Below are 17,984 nucleotides of genomic sequence, written 5' to 3'. Positions count from 1 at the left end.
GGTTGGCGGCGGCTGCTGTGAATCGCGCCCACGCGTCACCCACGCGCTGCCTCTCGTGATCTCCCGATGAGCGAGGCAGTCGCGCCACACTTCGCTCCGTGTGCACCGTGCCGCACGAGACAGATTGACAGCGCCAGCCAATATATCGCCAAATGGAAACACGTATAGAGCTGCGCTCAAATTTCGCATTAGAAAGTATCGTAATCGCCAGTGGATGCTTTTTAAGAAGTATGTGATGCACAGACGCCAGAACCTTCAATGTTTGTGTAGCGCCGCAAAACACTGCACAAGTTATGTATAGCGCTGAGCAGCGCCATAGCGAAGTGCTTATCGAATTGAGCTGCACATAGGGCGACAATGATGTAGTGGAATCGCATAGGCGATGGTGGGATAACTTTTCTTTTTCCTTTTTTTCCGAGATTGAAGCTGAGGAGGAGGAGTGGTAGCTTTTTTTTTTCGCTCACACGTGCAGGGAAAGAAAACATTGGCCGTGCGTATTTAGTTGATATCTACGGTCTGGGTACAGAGGCTCATACAGAGGTTCATACTTGATAAAAGGACATGCTCTTTGAGCATACATGGTGACGTGACGAGATATAAAAGGTATTGTCAGCATAAATTCAAATGTGAACAATTCCGAAAGTACTCCAATGCGTCGTTTTTTTTTTCAGGTATGTTCACATGCATTTATAACAGTGGCTTTATTCAGATTCCACGGCGTACACTTGGGATTAACTACACCGTGCAAAATGGGCTGCATGACAATTACTTCCTGTATTACGACGAATAACACATGTTCAGAAAACATTTCGCCCGATGCTGGGTCCGAAACCCGGCCTCCCGGCGCAAAAGCCCGGTATTCTAACCATTAAACCACACTCCGTGTTGCGGTGAGCGTGTCCCTAAAGTGACTTCTGTCTAAAGCTAACCGCGAGTTATTAATTAACAATGCCCTTCTTTGTCAAGAATATACAGCGTCATCAGCGAGACAGCTCATTCGGACATATTTTACCACAGATATTGTAAATGTGGTCAGCAATTGACAATATAGCACGCCTCGTAGATGACTGAATGGAAGCTGCGAGAAAAAAAATTGCGTTTCCTTTCCGTTCCCCCTCTCCCAGTGTGGCTCTGAAAATTGCTTAGTTTCAAAAGAACTTCTCGGGCAAGTTGGGGCTTAGATTTCCTAGGTATACTTGATTGTCGCTCGAAATACATTTCGTGAAAGGGGGACAGAAAAGAGAAGACAGTGCAGGCGCTTCAATGTCTTCTCTTGTCCCCTTTTCACGAAATGTATTTCGTGCCACCATCAAGTATACCTAGGAAATTGATTGGTTTGCCGCGGCTCTGGTTGGGGCTCTAGACGAACATCTGTTGCAACTAAATTATCTATATTAGCAAGGTATTTGCTGATGCACCCTTTTCGTACATGCGCCCAACTGTAATCGTAAGAGAGCCCTCAGATATCAGGAGTAAACCCAAGCAGAGAAATACAATACTGCATTGCTGGGAACGCGAAGCAGGAAACGGAAAACCCACACTGAACCGACATGTGGCGAGGGTGTTGGAATGGCCGACGTTGGGAAAGAGTCAACGCACCACTGCCACGAGCGCGCCGACGCCGGCCGACGGTCGTATACCTGGACGACAGCGTGGCGCCTTCGCGGCGGCGTCTGCGAACAACCTGCTCCGCCAAGCCGCTGTGGGCGTCCCTGCCGCGAGACAGCTCTGTGCACGAACATTCTGAGCGAGTGACATCAGCAACACGACAGTTTGGCCAGCTGACTGCTCTGCCAGCAAACCTGTCGGCACTTTCAATCTTTCAACATCCCTCACCACACGTACCGCGGAACAATAAGCTTAAAGGGCTCTCAATGTGTGGGCGGTTCTGGTTCGTTTTGGTGGCGTCGTTCTGCTTCGGCGTCCTCGTGTCAACGTCGACGCACAATGGCGACGCGGCGCTGGCTGGAGATTCAGGCGGGAGCGCGACCGCGTCTTCCGTTTCACCGGCGAGCCCCAAAGAGAACATTGCAGCCACCATTCGTCGCTTCGTGAGCAGCCTGGCGCACAAAATGCCACCATGGGTCAAGCAGAAGTTGATCGAGGTGCCCGTGTCCATGCAGTGCTCGCTGGCCCTGTTCAAGATGCTTCGCGGACTCTCGGACCTGGAACCCTGGGCAATGCGCAGTGAGTCCCAGCCTAATTGAGAACTTGTATAATCCCAGAGCATTATCGAAAGAACTAAGAGGCACGTTATTTACACGAGTATAACCAGGTGAATGCTTTTCTTCCCCTAATAACGATATTCAAGGAATAATTTCTCGTGTCCCAGGTTGTCTCGTGTTTGTCGTCTCCCATGGATAATACACAGCATGCTCGCAAGTACATATTGCTATGCAGACAAGTGTAGGCAAAATTATGAGTGCTACTTACGAGTCACGCTCTTTAGACTCATCATCTAATCCACATGCTGTTGCATTTTATGGCGCTTTTATTACTAATGACTGCTTTACCTGTTTTATTCGAATGCCCGTAGACAATGATACTGAAATGTATATAGAAGCCTCATACGCAAGCTCGCCTAAATGACGCAAACATTGCGTGCGATGGCGACGTCTTTACCGCAGTGCTTCCCAGCCATGCACCTGTTTGAAAAGTCCTTACGCTGCCAACGAAAATACCATACATGTCTTTGTTAAGGCGCAGCGCATTAAACCTTAAATGTGGGCCCTTGGGTATAATGGTATAGCACCCATTCTTACGCTAGGAATTATGAGTACGACAGAAAGCTTGAAATCTATTGCAGAAATTGGTTTAAAGCACCGGAAAAAAGAATACTGTGGGGTGCTGTCATTTATGGCATTGAGTTCTGTGCATGCTCTGCCACGACAACGCTCGCTAACGTCGTTGAATTTTGTACACATCGAAGCATTTGCCCTTTAGTCAAGCACTATAGGTCTCGACTTACATCTGTGGAGAGTTCCCGAAACGGCACATATTTTATTATGACACGAATTTTTACATGGACTCAAATGCCCAAAGGAAATCCACTAAATTCGAAAATGCTGCTCCTCCAGCTGCGCCAACAACTGGACATTCCAGAGTAACGCTAAAATAGTTTATCATGGTCAAGTATTTCTTTTTTTAATCAAAACTTGATTTGCTATTTATGTGGTGCATAAAGGTTGGTGATTTGCAGAGACAAAAACGCAGGGCCAATTTTCATTTTTATTAACTTCCCACCGGAACCGCGGCAACGGGTCTTTGCAAAAACCGTTTTGGCGCCTTCATCAAGATGATGAAACGTGGCGTAGAGCAGTACACTTTAAGTTTTAAAATTTATTGTAGTCTTTGGCGCCTTCGTTGGGAAGTTAGCGTTTAAAAACGAAATGAGTCCCTGGAGTGGATTTGCGATATCGCGAATACATTGTGACGTGCTGATACAGCCCCCATGTTCGCTTCTTCATTGGATGAGGAAATATTTTGTTAGTGACGTCACAGGCACGGCCTTTTCATCGCCGATGAAATTCCGATGATCCGCTCTGCCACCTTGACAGAGATTTACCGCAATAATTTGTACTGGTAAGACCAGCCACGCGAAATTTGCTAATGAGCGGCAATGGAAGCCGAGAGGCAAGTGTGTCGCCGCGTTTTCGCTGTCGTGTGGTGCCGTGAAAACTTCAATTTGTGATTCTGGCTTATAGAGTTTGCGTCGCTCTCGAGGAGGTTGACATTTGAGTTTAAAGCGGTCATTTTAAAGCTATGGCTTCCATTTGCTAGTTCCCCCACTTTTCATGGGCATCGGCCGATCTTGCAAGTATGAGAATGATAGCAAAGTGCGCAGCGAAAAAAAAATGCAGGTGTGGAATTGGAGCAGGAGAGCAAGGATTGGTTGGTGCCCGCGTGGTAGGCGTCACGCACTGAAAGAGGAGGAGGTGAGGAGGGCGTGCGCCAGCTGCCAGCGCGCGATCCGCCACTGGCATTTCGCGCATCTGCGGGCGCGGGAGACGTCACGCGCTACGGGAAGAGTAGGAGAAGAAAGCGCGCGCCAGCGGCGAGCCTCACGCAACAGTCGAGCGCTGCCGCTTTATGAATGAGCCATTGCAACGAAGTCGCCACTATAGTCGGGTACAACTTTAGAAGACAGGAGAGGCCCCGCCCAGTTGACCGAAGCGCAGCAGCCAATTCCTCCGCGACTAAAGAAATAGTCCCGCTCAAAAAATTGCGACTGCTTCTAAAACGCGTATTTGTCGGTATAAATAAGATTTGTGTATCTTGACGAGTGGTTTGCTAAAACTATCATGATGGAAATGCTACAGCACATGCCGGATCGCGAGAGAAAATATCTCCTTGCCTTCCACAATGATGTGCACCGTCTGCTACGGAGCAAGACCGACGGCAGCGGGCGTGTAATTATAAAGCAGTCGCTGGCTTAATAGCATAAGATTCACATATACTTTTTGTGTGTTTGCACAAGCTTATTTTTCAATGTGTTAGACTTATTTTTTAATTAATATTTTTTCTTCTTTTTCGCGGTTGCGAACCTGCAATCTCGTGAGTTCCGTGCCAGTTTTCCGCCATGGAGCCCAGCGATGTGACATCGGAACGCGATCCTTTGTTGCCGAACGAGCCTTGTGTCTCCTCGATGACCACACCACCAAGGAGCATCGGCAAGAACAAGATCGGCCACATCCTGAACAGCGATTCACGCAACATGATCTTCCACTGCTACACGTTTTGGCGTAAAAGGCAGCCTGAACGCAGCGTAGAGGACACGAGCAAGTTTGTCGCCGACATGCTCGGTGTCAGCGAAAGGACTGCGTTCAGGGTGAGAGAGGAAGGTAAAGCTTCGCATTTTTCGGGTGGCAAACTGACGATGCCCTCGCGAAAGCGCCCCGCAATGCGGAGAAGAGCAGACGCAGCACGAAGTTTGACAGCTTCACGTTGTGCGCGCTGAGGTCATGTGTGCACGATTTCTTTCGCCGCAACGGAAACCGGCGGTCGAGAAGAAAACTACCGAGATCTCGGAGCGTATGGAACTCCCATGACTAAAGTGGTGTACTTTGCGTCGCCTGCTTGCCGAGATCGGCTTCAAGCGCGAAAAGAGAAGCCGCAACTCGCTGCTTATCAACCGGGATGACATCACCGATTGCCGGAATCGCTACCTCCGTGACGTGGAGCGCTACCGGGCGGAAGGCCGAAAGATCTTGTACCTGGACGAGACATGGGTGACGGCGGGACACACTCGGTCGATCGTGTGGACAGACACGATCGTTGTAGAAGCGCGGACGCCTGTTCGCTCGAGCAAATGGTCTGACGACGGGTCTAAAACAACCTTCTGGGAAAGGTCAGGGCCTGATCGTGACGCACATCGGCAGCGAGGATGGTTTTGTCGACGGCTGCTTGGATGGATTCCGAGGCCAAAAGACAGGCTACTACCACGAGGAAATGGACGGCAATCGCTTTGAGGGCTGGTTCAATGACGTTCTGCAGAAGTTGCCAGCTGGTAGCGTCAGTGTTTTAGACAATGCACCTTACCATAGCCGGCGAGAAGAAAAATTGCCGACGACGGCCTGGAAGAAGGAAAAGATACAGGAGCGGCTCACAAGCAAGAACATCCCCTACGGTGAAAGGATGATAAAGAAGCAGCTGCTTGAGCTGGTGGCATCTGTAAAGTCACGCTTTCTGAGCTACATCGTAGACAACACAGCTGTAAGGGCCGGTTGCATTGTACTCAGAATCCCGCCGTATCACTGCGAATTTAATCCCATTGAGCTTGTGTGGGCCAAGGTCAAAAATGGCATCGCTGCGGACAACAGAGACTTCAAGCTGTCCACGGTCGGCGTCACCTTGAGGGAGAAAATGAAGCAGGTAATGGCGGAACACTGGAGGAAGAGCATTCAGCATGTGATGGACTTGAAGGCAAAGTTCAGAGTTGACACGTCTGGGAGTGAGCACATTTAACCCATCATCATCCAGCTGGGTGAAGATGACACAGAAGAAAGCGACTCTGACTGCGAGCTGTCTGCCATTGAGCCACTCGACGAAGCATAAAGACTTCTTATTAACGAAAGAACAGCCCTTATTAGGGCTACCAAAATTTTGCCGGTGGGTTCGCAACAGACAACCATCCATTATGCGAGCTCTCAAATGAATAAGCAGTTCCATTTATGGCATATTCCTCTGATAAGCAACGTCCTGCACACATTGTGCTCGATTTAACAAGTGGCATAGAAACACATTTAAATGCTGGCATATCTGAATTGAAACCTTGATTATCGTTGCCGGGCTCAAAATGCTCATTCGGGCAGCCACCGTCGAGTTTTACGCGCCCCATAGTGAAATAGCAGTAGTCAGAGCATGCTTTATGGATCTGTTAGCAGTCTGCACTGGAAATCACTGTCATGTCATAGCGAGTGCTGGTGAAATAGCAGCAGACAACACGAAACTGACAGCCACTGTCAGCAGCTTGAATGCCAAAGCACATTCATGTGGTTGCATTGTTTATTTTGTTATCTGGCTCACACAAGTAATGCAATTAAGAGAACAAATATAAGACATCATTAGCTTAGTGAGGCCCAAAATGCTCATTCAGGCAGCCACCGTCAAGTTTGACGCACTCCATAGTAAAATAGCAGTAGTCAGAGCACGCTTTATGGCTGTGTTAGCAGTCTGCACTGGAAACCACAGTCATGTCATAGCGAGTGGTGGTGAAATGGCAGCAGACAACACGAAACTCACAGCCACTGTCACTAGCTTGAATGCCAAAGCACATTCATGTGGTTGCATTGTTTACTTTGTTATCTGGCTGACAGAAGTAATGCGAATAGGAGAATAACTATAAGACATCATTAGCTTAGTGAGGCCCAAAATGCTCATTCAAGCAGCCACCGTAGAGTTTGACGCGCCCCATAGTAAAATAGCAGTAGTCAGAGCACGCTTTATGGTTCTGTTAGCAGTCTGCACTGGACGTCACAGTCATGTCATAGCGAGTGGTGGTGAAATAGCAGCAGACAACGCGAAACTGACAGCCATTGTCAGCAGCTTGAATGCCAAAGCACATTCATGTGGTTGCATTGTTTATTTTGTTATCTGGCTCACACAAGTAATGCAAATAAGCGAACAAATGTAAGACATCGTTAGCTTCATCATCATCATCATCATCATCAGCCTATATTTATGTCCACTGCAGGACGAAGGCCTCTCCCTGCGATCTCCAATTACCCCTGTCTTGCGCTAGCGTATTCCAACTTGCACCTGCGAATTTCCTAACCTCATCATCCCACCTGACTTTCTGCCGTCCTCGACTGCGCTTCCCTTCTCTTGGTATCCATTCTGTAACCCTAATGGACCACCGGTTATCCATCCTACGCATTACATGGCCTGCCCAGCTCCATTTCTTCCGCTTAATGTCAACTAGAATATCGTCTACCCCCGTTTGTTCTCTGATCCACACCGCTCTCTTCCTGTCTCTTAACGTTACTCCTAAGATTTTGCGTTCCATTTCTCTTTGTGCGGTCCTTAACTTGTTCTCGAGCTTCTTTGTTAACCTCCAAGTTTCTGCCCCGTATGTTAGCACCGGTAGAATGCAATGATTGTACACTTTTCTTTTCAACGACAGTGGTAAGCTCCCAGTCAGGATTTGGCAATGCCTGCCGTATGCACTCCAACCTAATTTTATTCTTCTGTAAATTTCTTTCTCATGATCAGGGTCCCCTGTGAGTAATTGACCTAGATAAACATATTCCTTTACAGATTCTAGAGGCTGACTGGCGATCCTGAATTCTTGTTCCCTTGCCAGGCTATTGAACATTATCTTTGTCCTCTGCATATTCATCTTCAACCCAATTCTTGCACTTTCTCGATGAAGGTCCTCAATCATTTGTTGTAATTCCTCTCCATTGTTTCTCAATAGGACAATGTCATCTGCAAACCGAAGGTTGCTGAGATATTCGCCATCGATCCTCACTCCTAATCCTTCCCAGTCTAAGAGCTTGAATACTTCTTCTAATCATGCAGTGAATAGCATTGGAGAGATTGTGTCTCCTTGCCTGACCCCTTTCTTGATAGGTATCTTTCTACTTTTCTTGTGGAGAACCAAGGTAGCTGTGGAATCCTTGTAGATATTTGCCAAGATATTCACGTATGCCTCCTCCACTCCTTGATTACGCAATACCTCTATGACTGCTGATATCTCTACTGAATCGAATGCCTTTTCATAATCTATGAAAGCCATATAGAGAGGTTGATTGTACTCCGCAGATTTCTCGATTACCTGATTGATGGCATGGATATGGTCCATCGTAGAATATCCCTTCCTGAAGCCAGCCTGTTCTCTTCGTTGACTGAAGTCAAGTGTTGTCCTGATTCTATTGGAAATTATCTTGGTGAATATTTTATACAATACTGAAAGCAAGCAAATGGGTCTGTAATTCTTCAATTCTTTAACGTCTCCCTTCTTATGGAGAAGTATAATGTTGGCGTTCTTCCAGCTCTCTGGTACACTTGAAGTTGTGAGGCATTGCGTATAAAGGGCCGCAAACTTTTCAAGCATGATATCTCCTCCATCTTTGATTAAATCTACTGTTATTCCATCTTCTCCAGGCGCTTTTCCCCTGGTCATGTCTTTCAAGGCCCTTCTAACTTCATCGCTAGTTATAGCAAGAGCTTCTGTATCCGATTCATCACTATTTCGAATGGAAGAAGCTTCGCTGTTTTGGCTACTGTACAGGTCAGTATAGAATTCTTCTGCTGCTTTTACTATGTCATCGAAATTGCTGATGATATTACCATGCTTATCTTTCAGTGCATACATCTTGCCTTGTCCTATGCCTAGTTTTCTTCTTACTGATTTCATGCTGCGTCCATATTTTACGGCTTCCTCAATTTTTCCCACGTTATAATTTTGAATATCCCTTACTTTTTTCTTGTTGATCAGTTTTGACAGTTCAGCGAATTCTAGCTGATCTCTCGAGTTGGACACTTTCATGTTTTGTCGTTTCTTTATTAGGTCCTTTGTTTCTTGGGAGAGCTTCCCTACAGGTTGCTTTGGTGCCTTACCTCCCACTTCAGTTGCTGCTTCTAAGATCAGCCTAGTTACGGTTTCATTCATTAGCTGTATGTTATCTTCATCTTCCTGTTCTAAAGCTGCATATTTGTTTGCGGGCACCAGCCTGAATTGGTCTGCTTTTACCCTTACTGCCTCTAGGTTGGCCTGTTTCCTCTTGACTAATTTCACTCTCTCTCTCTTCAAATTGAGAGAAATACTAGACCTCACTAACCTATGGTCACTGCACTTAACCTTACCTAACACTTCTACATCCTGCACTATGCTTGGATCGGCAGAGAGTATGAAATCTATTTCATTCCTTGTTTCTCCATTAGGGCTTTTCCAGGTCCACTTCCTGTTGCTGCGCTTCCTGAAGAAGGTATTCATTATTCGTAGCCTATTCCTTTCCGCGAATTCTACTAACATCTCTCCTCTTGCATTCCTAGAATCGATGCCGTAGTTGCCAATGGCTTGCTCACCAACCAGCTTTTTCCCCACTTTTGCATTGAAGTCGCCCATGACTAAAGTATACTGAGTTTGCACCTTTCTCATTGCTAGTTCAACATCTTCATAAAACTGTTCTATTTCTTCATCATCGTGACTAGAGGTTGGGGCATAGGCTTGTACTAACTTCATTTTGTACCTCCTATTCAGCTTTATTACGACGACTGCTACCCTTTCATTAATGCTGTAGAATTCATCAATGTTGCCCGCTACGTTGTTATGCACTAGAAATCCTACCCCGGATTCTTTCTTATCTGGAAGACCTCTGTAGCAGAGGACGTGGCCGTTAGTCAGTACTGTGTAAGCCTCACCAGTTCTTCTAACCTCACTAAGGCCAATAATATCCCAGGAAATGCCTGATAATTCTTCAAATAGTCCTGCTAAGCTAGCCTCACTCGAGAGGGTGCGCGTGTTGAACGTTGCCAGGTTCAGTTTCCATTGGCGGCCTGCCTTGACTTAGTGACTGTTAGCTTAGTGAGGCCCAAAATGCTCATTCAGGCAGCCACCGTCGAGTTTGACGCGCGCCATAGTGAAATTAGTCGGAGCACGCTTTATGGCTCCGTTAGCAGTCTGCACTGAAAATCGAAGTGTTGTCATAGCCAATTTTCAATTTATTAATCTGACTCGAGCAAGTAATGTGAATGCTGGCACAATTATTAACGTGATTATCTTGCTAGCATTTTTGTCATATTTACGTACCGGAAAATACTCATTAAAGTTGAACGTGTTTTAGTGAGTCACTTTGTTCTTTACAAGCCGTAGGCAAAGTGACGGACAGATTCAGACAGTGATATTGGGGAAGTAATAAATGGTGAAAGTTGCAAAAGCTCTCACATCACTGCTTTGCTGGACTCCATTCACTAGAAAACTGCATTTGTAATGATGAAAGCGTCAAGACAGGAAATGATACCCCACTGCACAATGTTATATATGTGTACCACCACATGTGACGGGCAGCAAAACAATCTGTTTATTAAGACTGAATGCAACAACATAGCAAGGTGCTGTTTGACGATATGGCACCTTTTCATGTGCACTTCTGGCAAGCTACCGTATGCACTGATGCATAAACACATTAACAGGGGAAAGAGACGAAGTAACTGTGCAAGCCACGTGATGCTTTTAACATTTTGTATCTGTCAATGTTTCTGTTGTCACAGCTGATAGAACTTTCTTTGGTGCAAGTTGATTATTCCCGTTGCAGCAATAGCACAAGAAGCAAGGTCAGAATAGTAGGAGAAAACAAAGCAAGTTGGCAGACTGAGGAGGCAAGGTATACAAGATAGAATTGCTTTAATTACACCGATGAGGCCAGCCCTGCTATTCACAGGACTTGGTGCTTTGAATGAGACGAGTTAATGGAATTGTAAAGAAAGTCGTGGCTGCAGCATGCTTACAAGAACAAATGCAAAAATAAAGGGTAGAAATAGGAATAAATACATACACGCACGGAATAACTCACATATTCACACACATGAACACAAATGCGAGCGCGAAAACTAAGATATAAAATACAGAAAAGGGCAAAATAACAAATATACACAAACACACAGGAAAACACGCACACACATTTAACGCAGACGCGAGTAGAACTATTAGGAGTCAGTTCACAAGCAGCTGTGCCTACTTTGTCGTACTTTTTTGTAATGTATATATTGGCTCTGGTGCCTTCACTGTCATAGGGATTTTTGAGTAGCGACATATCACGACAAAGCCCAAAGCTGTGTTGTGGGAAAGCAAGTCGAGCGCTGACAGCACAGCTTATGCGCGATTGTGTCACAGCAGGCTTTCTACAGCTGGCGCGTGCAGTGAGCGAAGAGTTCTAAGCCACACAGCGACGCGAATTCATGCAAAGCTCCCTTGCAACGGCACCAGTGTATCAGTCATAATTTTATATTAGCTTTCAGGCTGACATTAAGGAAACAAACACTGCTTGCAAACGCCTGACCGTTAACAATCCAATGACATTCGCTCAAGCAGCGCGTGTTAGTCACTGATTTAAGCATTGGTGGAAAGCAATCAATCGATGGTCCTACGCAACACTCGAACGACGCTGCTAGACGCTCGGCTATCTTATCACACTGCTGCCAACGATCGGTCGTTTGCACGCTGAGCTGGCAGCAACGAATCTTTGCGTTGGAGGTTGCTTTCACAAATCTTTTCTGTTGAGAAACTCGCAGGTTGGTTTCATCCGCGCACGCTTTTCTCATTTATCCTGATAATGGTTTTGCTCCATCACTTCACCACGTCCGACGAGAAACGCAGGGGCACAGTACACAAACACACCCGCGGCTCACAGTAGGTACCAGACTTTGGCGAACTCTCCTCGTCGTAACTTCACTTAGGAGCAAAACAAAACACCACGGAACAAACACGCACGATGTTTGTTCGCAGCGGTATGTCGCCGCGGGATCCTGTTTCCACACGAAGTGCAACGTCATCGTTGTTTGCTGCAATCTTTCTTCACCGGCTCACGGCTCCGAACAAACACACGCGGCACAAATTGTGCATCGTAAGCTCACAATGATATTTCCGGCATGACAGACCACCACAAACAATTCGAATTCACTCTGACGAAGGGAGACGCACAGAGCTGACGCGACTCAGCCCAGTTCGAAGCGAGGGCGGCCATGTTAGGCATGTTCTCCGTCGGCGGGGACACCGGCCGTCCGGCTCATGACGTCAACTGAAGGGCGCGCCTATTGGTGGAGGCTCGTGTGCATCCGCCTTTGAGGGGCAAATGCCGCTGCCTTCTAAAGTTGTTACGGATACTGGAGCTTGCTACGCAGTTTCAACTGGGGTGCTTTGGTCGTTCTAGAATCAAGATATGCCATGTCGTGACATTGTTTGCCATTGTGGTTGGCAGTGAGATTGCCACTTAATGTGTCTGCTGACGCGCCCACAAGGTTTCGTGTTTACCGGTTGGCATGGGAAACGGCAGCAGGTTACACAACAAAGCTATCGTTGACTGACTATTTAACTCGGTGGTTTCTGCAACGATTTTTTTTTGTTTTCAGAAAAAGCACTTACCTGAAAAATCAATGAGTTAACATTACACATTTCTTTCAATTTTTCATACTTTGGTTTACTGTCCTTGCGTTGTAATCAAGATTAATACTATTTTACATCAATAGAAGCTAATATAAGGGTGGTTTTCTAATTTACAAAAAAAAACCTACGCAAGTTGAAGTTTCGTCCGATGGTGCGACCAACCTCCTACTAAGCAGCGAAGGCAATTAGAGGTGCTGGCGCTTGCGTCGAGCAGGCAAGAAGAAAAAAGCCAAACACAGAGGGATGTGCCACAAGTAATATGGATTAGATGCGCAATGTACAGCATCTTATTAAAACAAATTATGGTGTTTTACGTGCCAAAAGCACGATCTCATTATGAGGCACACCACAGTAGGGGACTCCGGAATAATTTGGACAACCTGGGGTTCTTTGACGTGCACCTAAATCTACATACACGGGTTTTTTCGCATTTCGCCCTCATCTAAATGCGGCCGCCGTGACCGGGATTTGATCCCGAGACCTCGTGCTCAGCAGCCCAACACCTTAGCCACTAAGCAACCACGGCAGGTAAAACATCTTATCATGTGGCAGGAAAAATGTCTGGAGTCTAGAACTCGCCTCACCACTTTTCACAATATTGTTGGTTGGCTTCCGTCAGGAAGGACTTGGTAATTGACGTCACTGACAGGCCGCAGCACTTTGGATGGTCCGAAGTACCGGCTGCAGCGTACTTCTGCAGAAGTACAGGCCTTTGCAGCGGACAGGTGTCCAGCAATATAATAATAATAATAATAATAATAATAATAATAATAATAATAATAACAGCGGGCCGACTCAAAAGCCGGTCTGAGAGAGCCCGAGGCCGATATTTTAGGTCAAGCACAGGGACAGAATAATGCTCGAGAACATCTAAGGCATCAATATTATTTGTAAATTCCCGACCCGACCCATGCGTACTTGGATGCACTTTTAGATGGTATAAACGCCAGCGAGTCCAGTAAAAAGACGAGATGACAAAGAGTGACCTCACCGTGTTTTCATGCATTCTGTCAAGATCGACCGAGTCACCTATCCCTTTCAGGCTAATCACCCAATTATTCTCATGATCTCTACGCGATATGCTAGCGTTTACATGAGCCTGATGACCGGATTTCGGCCCAACAAGCCGACTCACGCCGACATTGTCAGGCTTACGTACACGTGCTATGTAACGAGTAAGTCGTGCCAACACGTCCTAAATAAGAGAAGGCAGGGGTTTCCGGGGCTCTCCTACTTCTCACCTGAGCCACGTCATTCAGATATACCGTATGTCCTAGCTAACGCTAGCCAAGCTATTCAACAACAACCAACAACAAAGATTGAAAAAACACGCTGCAACCCACAATTCTAAGACCTGCGGTATTCGGTCGTCAGTGGTCTGACACCCGCACACCCTAGGGCTTAACATCGTGCCTTGCACTGTGTTGTTATTATCATTTATGTTTTCGTTGAACAGCTTGGCTAACGTTAGCTGGAACATCCTATACATGTGTGCCTGGCCATCCGAGTAGCTCTCTTTGCAACTGACTATAAGTGAGCTGTAGTTTTTCGAACGGTGTAACTTTCAGAGCTGTCTAGTTTACCCTTTTTTTCGCGCTGTAACATCGCTTGTGCAAGCAAACCTATAGAGCTCTGTGCTTAAAACATAAAATGAGAAGTGAATATCATTTAAAGAGCTCATAACAATGTACAGCCTCCCGAATTTTTAGCTCTATCGCGCGAGAACACTACAATGTGGTCGTACGTCATCCTGAAGGGAACACCGAATTAGACGACTCATGCACAGGAGAGTGCTTAGTTCACTTGAGAGCACTTCTGCTGGTCTCGCTGATTATAGTCGCCTAAAGGCGCTAAAATGACCGTGATGGAGGCTAACGCGACGTAGCTAAAAAGTCGCAGTTTCGCCCGAAAGGCGAAGCATCAATTGCGATAGCAAATTAGTAGAGAGATTTATGGAGTTAGGATAGTAGTTTTATCGGCTGCATAAACTTGGACACATTCGCTTACGAACTGAGTTAACAAGCCTGGAGTTAGCGCGCACAAGCAAACATGAATAGATCGCACTCGATGATCGCAGACAACCAGTGTCAAAATGCTGGCGTGAGCTAGCGCGGCGGCAGCAGTGAGCGAAGGTTCGTGCGGTCTATTGTTTCCACGGAAAGTGAGCGACGAAAGCACAGCGCATACAAAGGTAAGACCGTGTGGAGATTGTTTTCAAGATACGGTGCGCACGACAGCCCGCAGCCGCGAAAACTACAAGTACGCAGTTGCTGGCAGAGTAGAAGCCGCACCCCCTCCCTCCCGCGCTGCCTTCATACTTTCCTCCTTTTGCGTGATAGATTGAGTTGCCAGTTCCCATTGCGCCCGGTCGCAAGATATGCGTTTGGTGCTGCCGCTAAACGTCGCCTTCCCTCCCTCCATCGCTTCCCCTCACGGCCTTTCGCACGACTGACGACGTCGCGTTTGCTCTCCGCCGTCCGTTTCCTCTCCGCCATGCGTTCGCTCTCCGTGAAAGAGCGCGTTCCGCGCGCGCTTTTACTCACACATACGGCATATGGCGCGCGGCGACGATTTTATCACCCTTGGACTTTATACGGAACCTCACGGCGACGACGACGACGCCGATGGCAGAAATCCATTAGGAGTGTCCATATGATCGCACTTGGGGAGGCTGTACCCCTAGTGGTCACTCATTGAAGCATACGTATAATCACTTCATCAACTCTAACATCTTCCATTTACTTCCATCTACTGTGGTGATGTAGTTGCTTTGGTGTTGCGCTGCAAGCCCAAGGACGCCGGATCAAATCACGGCCGCGGTGGCCGCAGTTTGATGGGAGCAAAGTGCGAAAACACCCGTGTACCGTGCATTGGGTGCACGTTAAAGAACCCCAGGTGGTCAAAATGTATGCGGAGTATCTGTAGAGGAATAATTAGGAAGTTTATTAGTTAATTTCTGGTAACTACTCGTATACGTGTTTCAATTTCTCGTGCTAGGAATGTCTCCCTCTTCGAATTATCCAGGTCGGGGACCAGAATTATGCTATCGGCGACAGGCGATTCTTAAAAGTCTGGGAAACCTAAAAATAATCACCCAGTATAATGATGACTTCCATTTCTAAAACCATTCAGTAGTGAGCTGAAAAAAAATCATTCATTTCTTGTTAAGGAAACCATTCTAAGCGCACTGGCCACATGTGTGTCGACGCAGTGTTCGACTCCACCGGCAAGATGCCGACCGGAGTGTTCACGGGAACGGTCAGCGAACTGGGATCCTTCGACGAGTGCCTTGCAACCGTTGTGAGAGACGACTCGGGCAGAGAATTGGTCCGAGCCCAGTACTGCAGCCTCTACATCCGCATGGACAACGACACCTCGCTCGGCGAAATTCTCCTGCCAGGACTGCTCATGACGCACAGAAAAGTAATACCCACTGTTTGTCACCTTTCTGCTATTGCGTGAAGACGAATCGGTCCATGCATGTTTTTTTTTTCCAACTGTTAACGCAGTACTAGTGGCACTTAATGGTTGCTATGTTGTGCAATCTATGCGGTTTAACTTTGAAGCACATTTATGATGCAGGCTAATTTGTTCGTGCACGAAAAAGGAAATTTGTTTTGTAAATTGTCTGTATTTACCTTGCCGAGTTTTGCTCTGTGTTTACGCTGCCTGAAAAAAAACTGCATGCTGTACCAGGCACGCAGCCACCGTGGGGTACGTAAAACATCTTGTGCGTGCTGCTGAGGGTGTATGGGCACCAGAGTACAGAAATAACGTTCCCAAATACAAAAGTTGCATTTATTGACCCATTATAAAGTTTACATGGTTAACTTATGTTACAGGTAAGGGGGTCTTACGATCTAATTTTGCCATATATAGTGCTCGCTTCTTATTCGTAGTGGGCCACTTTGCTTTGCAAAGGGTGTTTGGACACTAGGGTACAGAAATGACCCCTCTACCAGTGGAGCCCGAGGCAGCCCTGCGTAGCTTGAACCCCACTCACTTGTAGATGGTTGGGGCTCTAGAGCTTGCCTCAGTGTACTGCGCTTGCGCTCCCTGGAGAGAGGGACACGTTGGGCCGTGATCAAATTGGCTGGGTATTTCGCCACCATGTTGCCCGAGTCTCTTCCCACCATTTCTGGACCCTAGTGTGTCGAGCAACCGCCATAGCAGAGCAAGCGTAAACTTTCCGCAACAAATTGCACATATGTAGGCCCTATAACTCCTGATGGCCACCGGTTTGAATTCAATAGATCATACGCACTATGGGGCACAGTGAGCTCTCTCAAACGCGAACATCTCGCTCAGATTAGCAAACGTATACTCTAAGTCATGTCCAGGATAAGATCCTGCACCAAACCAGTACTCCTTCATTTCAGCAGAAAAAAAATTCTTATAGGCGGTATTTTGGAGAAATTTAGATATTTACTGAGAAGGAGGGAAGACAGGAGTCGGGAACTGGAGGCGAACTTAGCCTTGGACCGGTATATACTGACGGCATTTACTTTGTCAGAGCGCATTTTATCAAATGTAGTAGAATCTCAGCACTCGGCGAGCACAGAAACTACGTTTGCACGGCTTCGCTGAAGCCCGTCACAGGACGAACCGGAGAGGATGACAAGTCAAGCCGTGGTAAAGTGCAAAGCTGATTTTTAACAATGTCCACCTCGGAATAGTGCACTAGTGTTTCATGCACTAGTACAGTGCTCGAAAGTGCACCCGCCTGAGTGGTCATTTCTAGTACTTATGCGTATCCCCTTGCGTGCACGCTGTGTTCGCTGTATCGCTGTTTTCCTCTTTTCCTCCTTCCATTCCCCTTTAGCTTATCTCAAGTGTAGGGTAGCAAATCAGATACTCGGCCGATCGACCTTCCTGCCTTTCGCCTCCTTTTTTTCTCTCTCTCAGCCTTGTAGTTGCAAGGATTCTACCCTCCACATAATTGTCGCTCATTTTTGTTATATTTCTTCTTATTATTTTTTATATTTGTTATCACTTGTTTTCAACCCGAGGCAAACATTACAACAACCTCTTGCTTACTGGTGACGTAAGCACTTCAGCAGAAGGCCATCGTCACGACTTGCCGGAAGGTTCTTTCTTGACCGCAGAACTTTGACTGACATCATGCTTTCACTCGGGTTGACATAATTTGTTGAAACTACCGGCAGATGCCAATCAATATTAGACCTATCTTCTTGCAAGCACCGACGTCTTTGACTGTAATTCCAATGCCAATGTGTATGAAGGTACCTCAGATGAGAGAATAGTGTGTCTTACGGTGAACCTGGGGTGGAATTCGCAAAAATTCAACAAGCTTCGGTCGTAGAGAGACAGGAAAGGCTGGAAAGACAGGAAAGTTAACTAGATGCAAATTTTCTGTTTG

General features: G+C 46.7%; 1 protein-coding gene across 1 annotated transcript in view; it reads left to right on the top strand.

Annotated features, from left to right (window-relative positions):
* The first annotated feature begins 1,645 nt into the window (after positions 1-1,645).
* LOC125944163 (O-acyltransferase like protein-like) overlaps positions 1,646-17,984 on the top strand; it is a 124,626-nt gene continuing 108,287 nt past the window's right edge. Inside the window, exons 1-2 of the mRNA XM_049664374.1 lie at positions 1,646-2,187; positions 15,816-16,027. Coding sequence (XP_049520331.1) covers positions 1,875-2,187; positions 15,816-16,027 — 525 coding nt within the window. The 5' untranslated portion in view covers positions 1,646-1,874. The remainder of the gene's footprint in view (positions 2,188-15,815; positions 16,028-17,984) is intronic.

This window comes from Dermacentor silvarum, chromosome 1, assembly GCF_013339745.2.
Source record: "Dermacentor silvarum isolate Dsil-2018 chromosome 1, BIME_Dsil_1.4, whole genome shotgun sequence".
Classification (NCBI taxonomy): domain Eukaryota; kingdom Metazoa; phylum Arthropoda; class Arachnida; order Ixodida; family Ixodidae; genus Dermacentor; species Dermacentor silvarum.
Note: the sequence above shows the minus strand (reverse complement) of the source record. Positions and strands in the feature narration are given on the sequence as shown.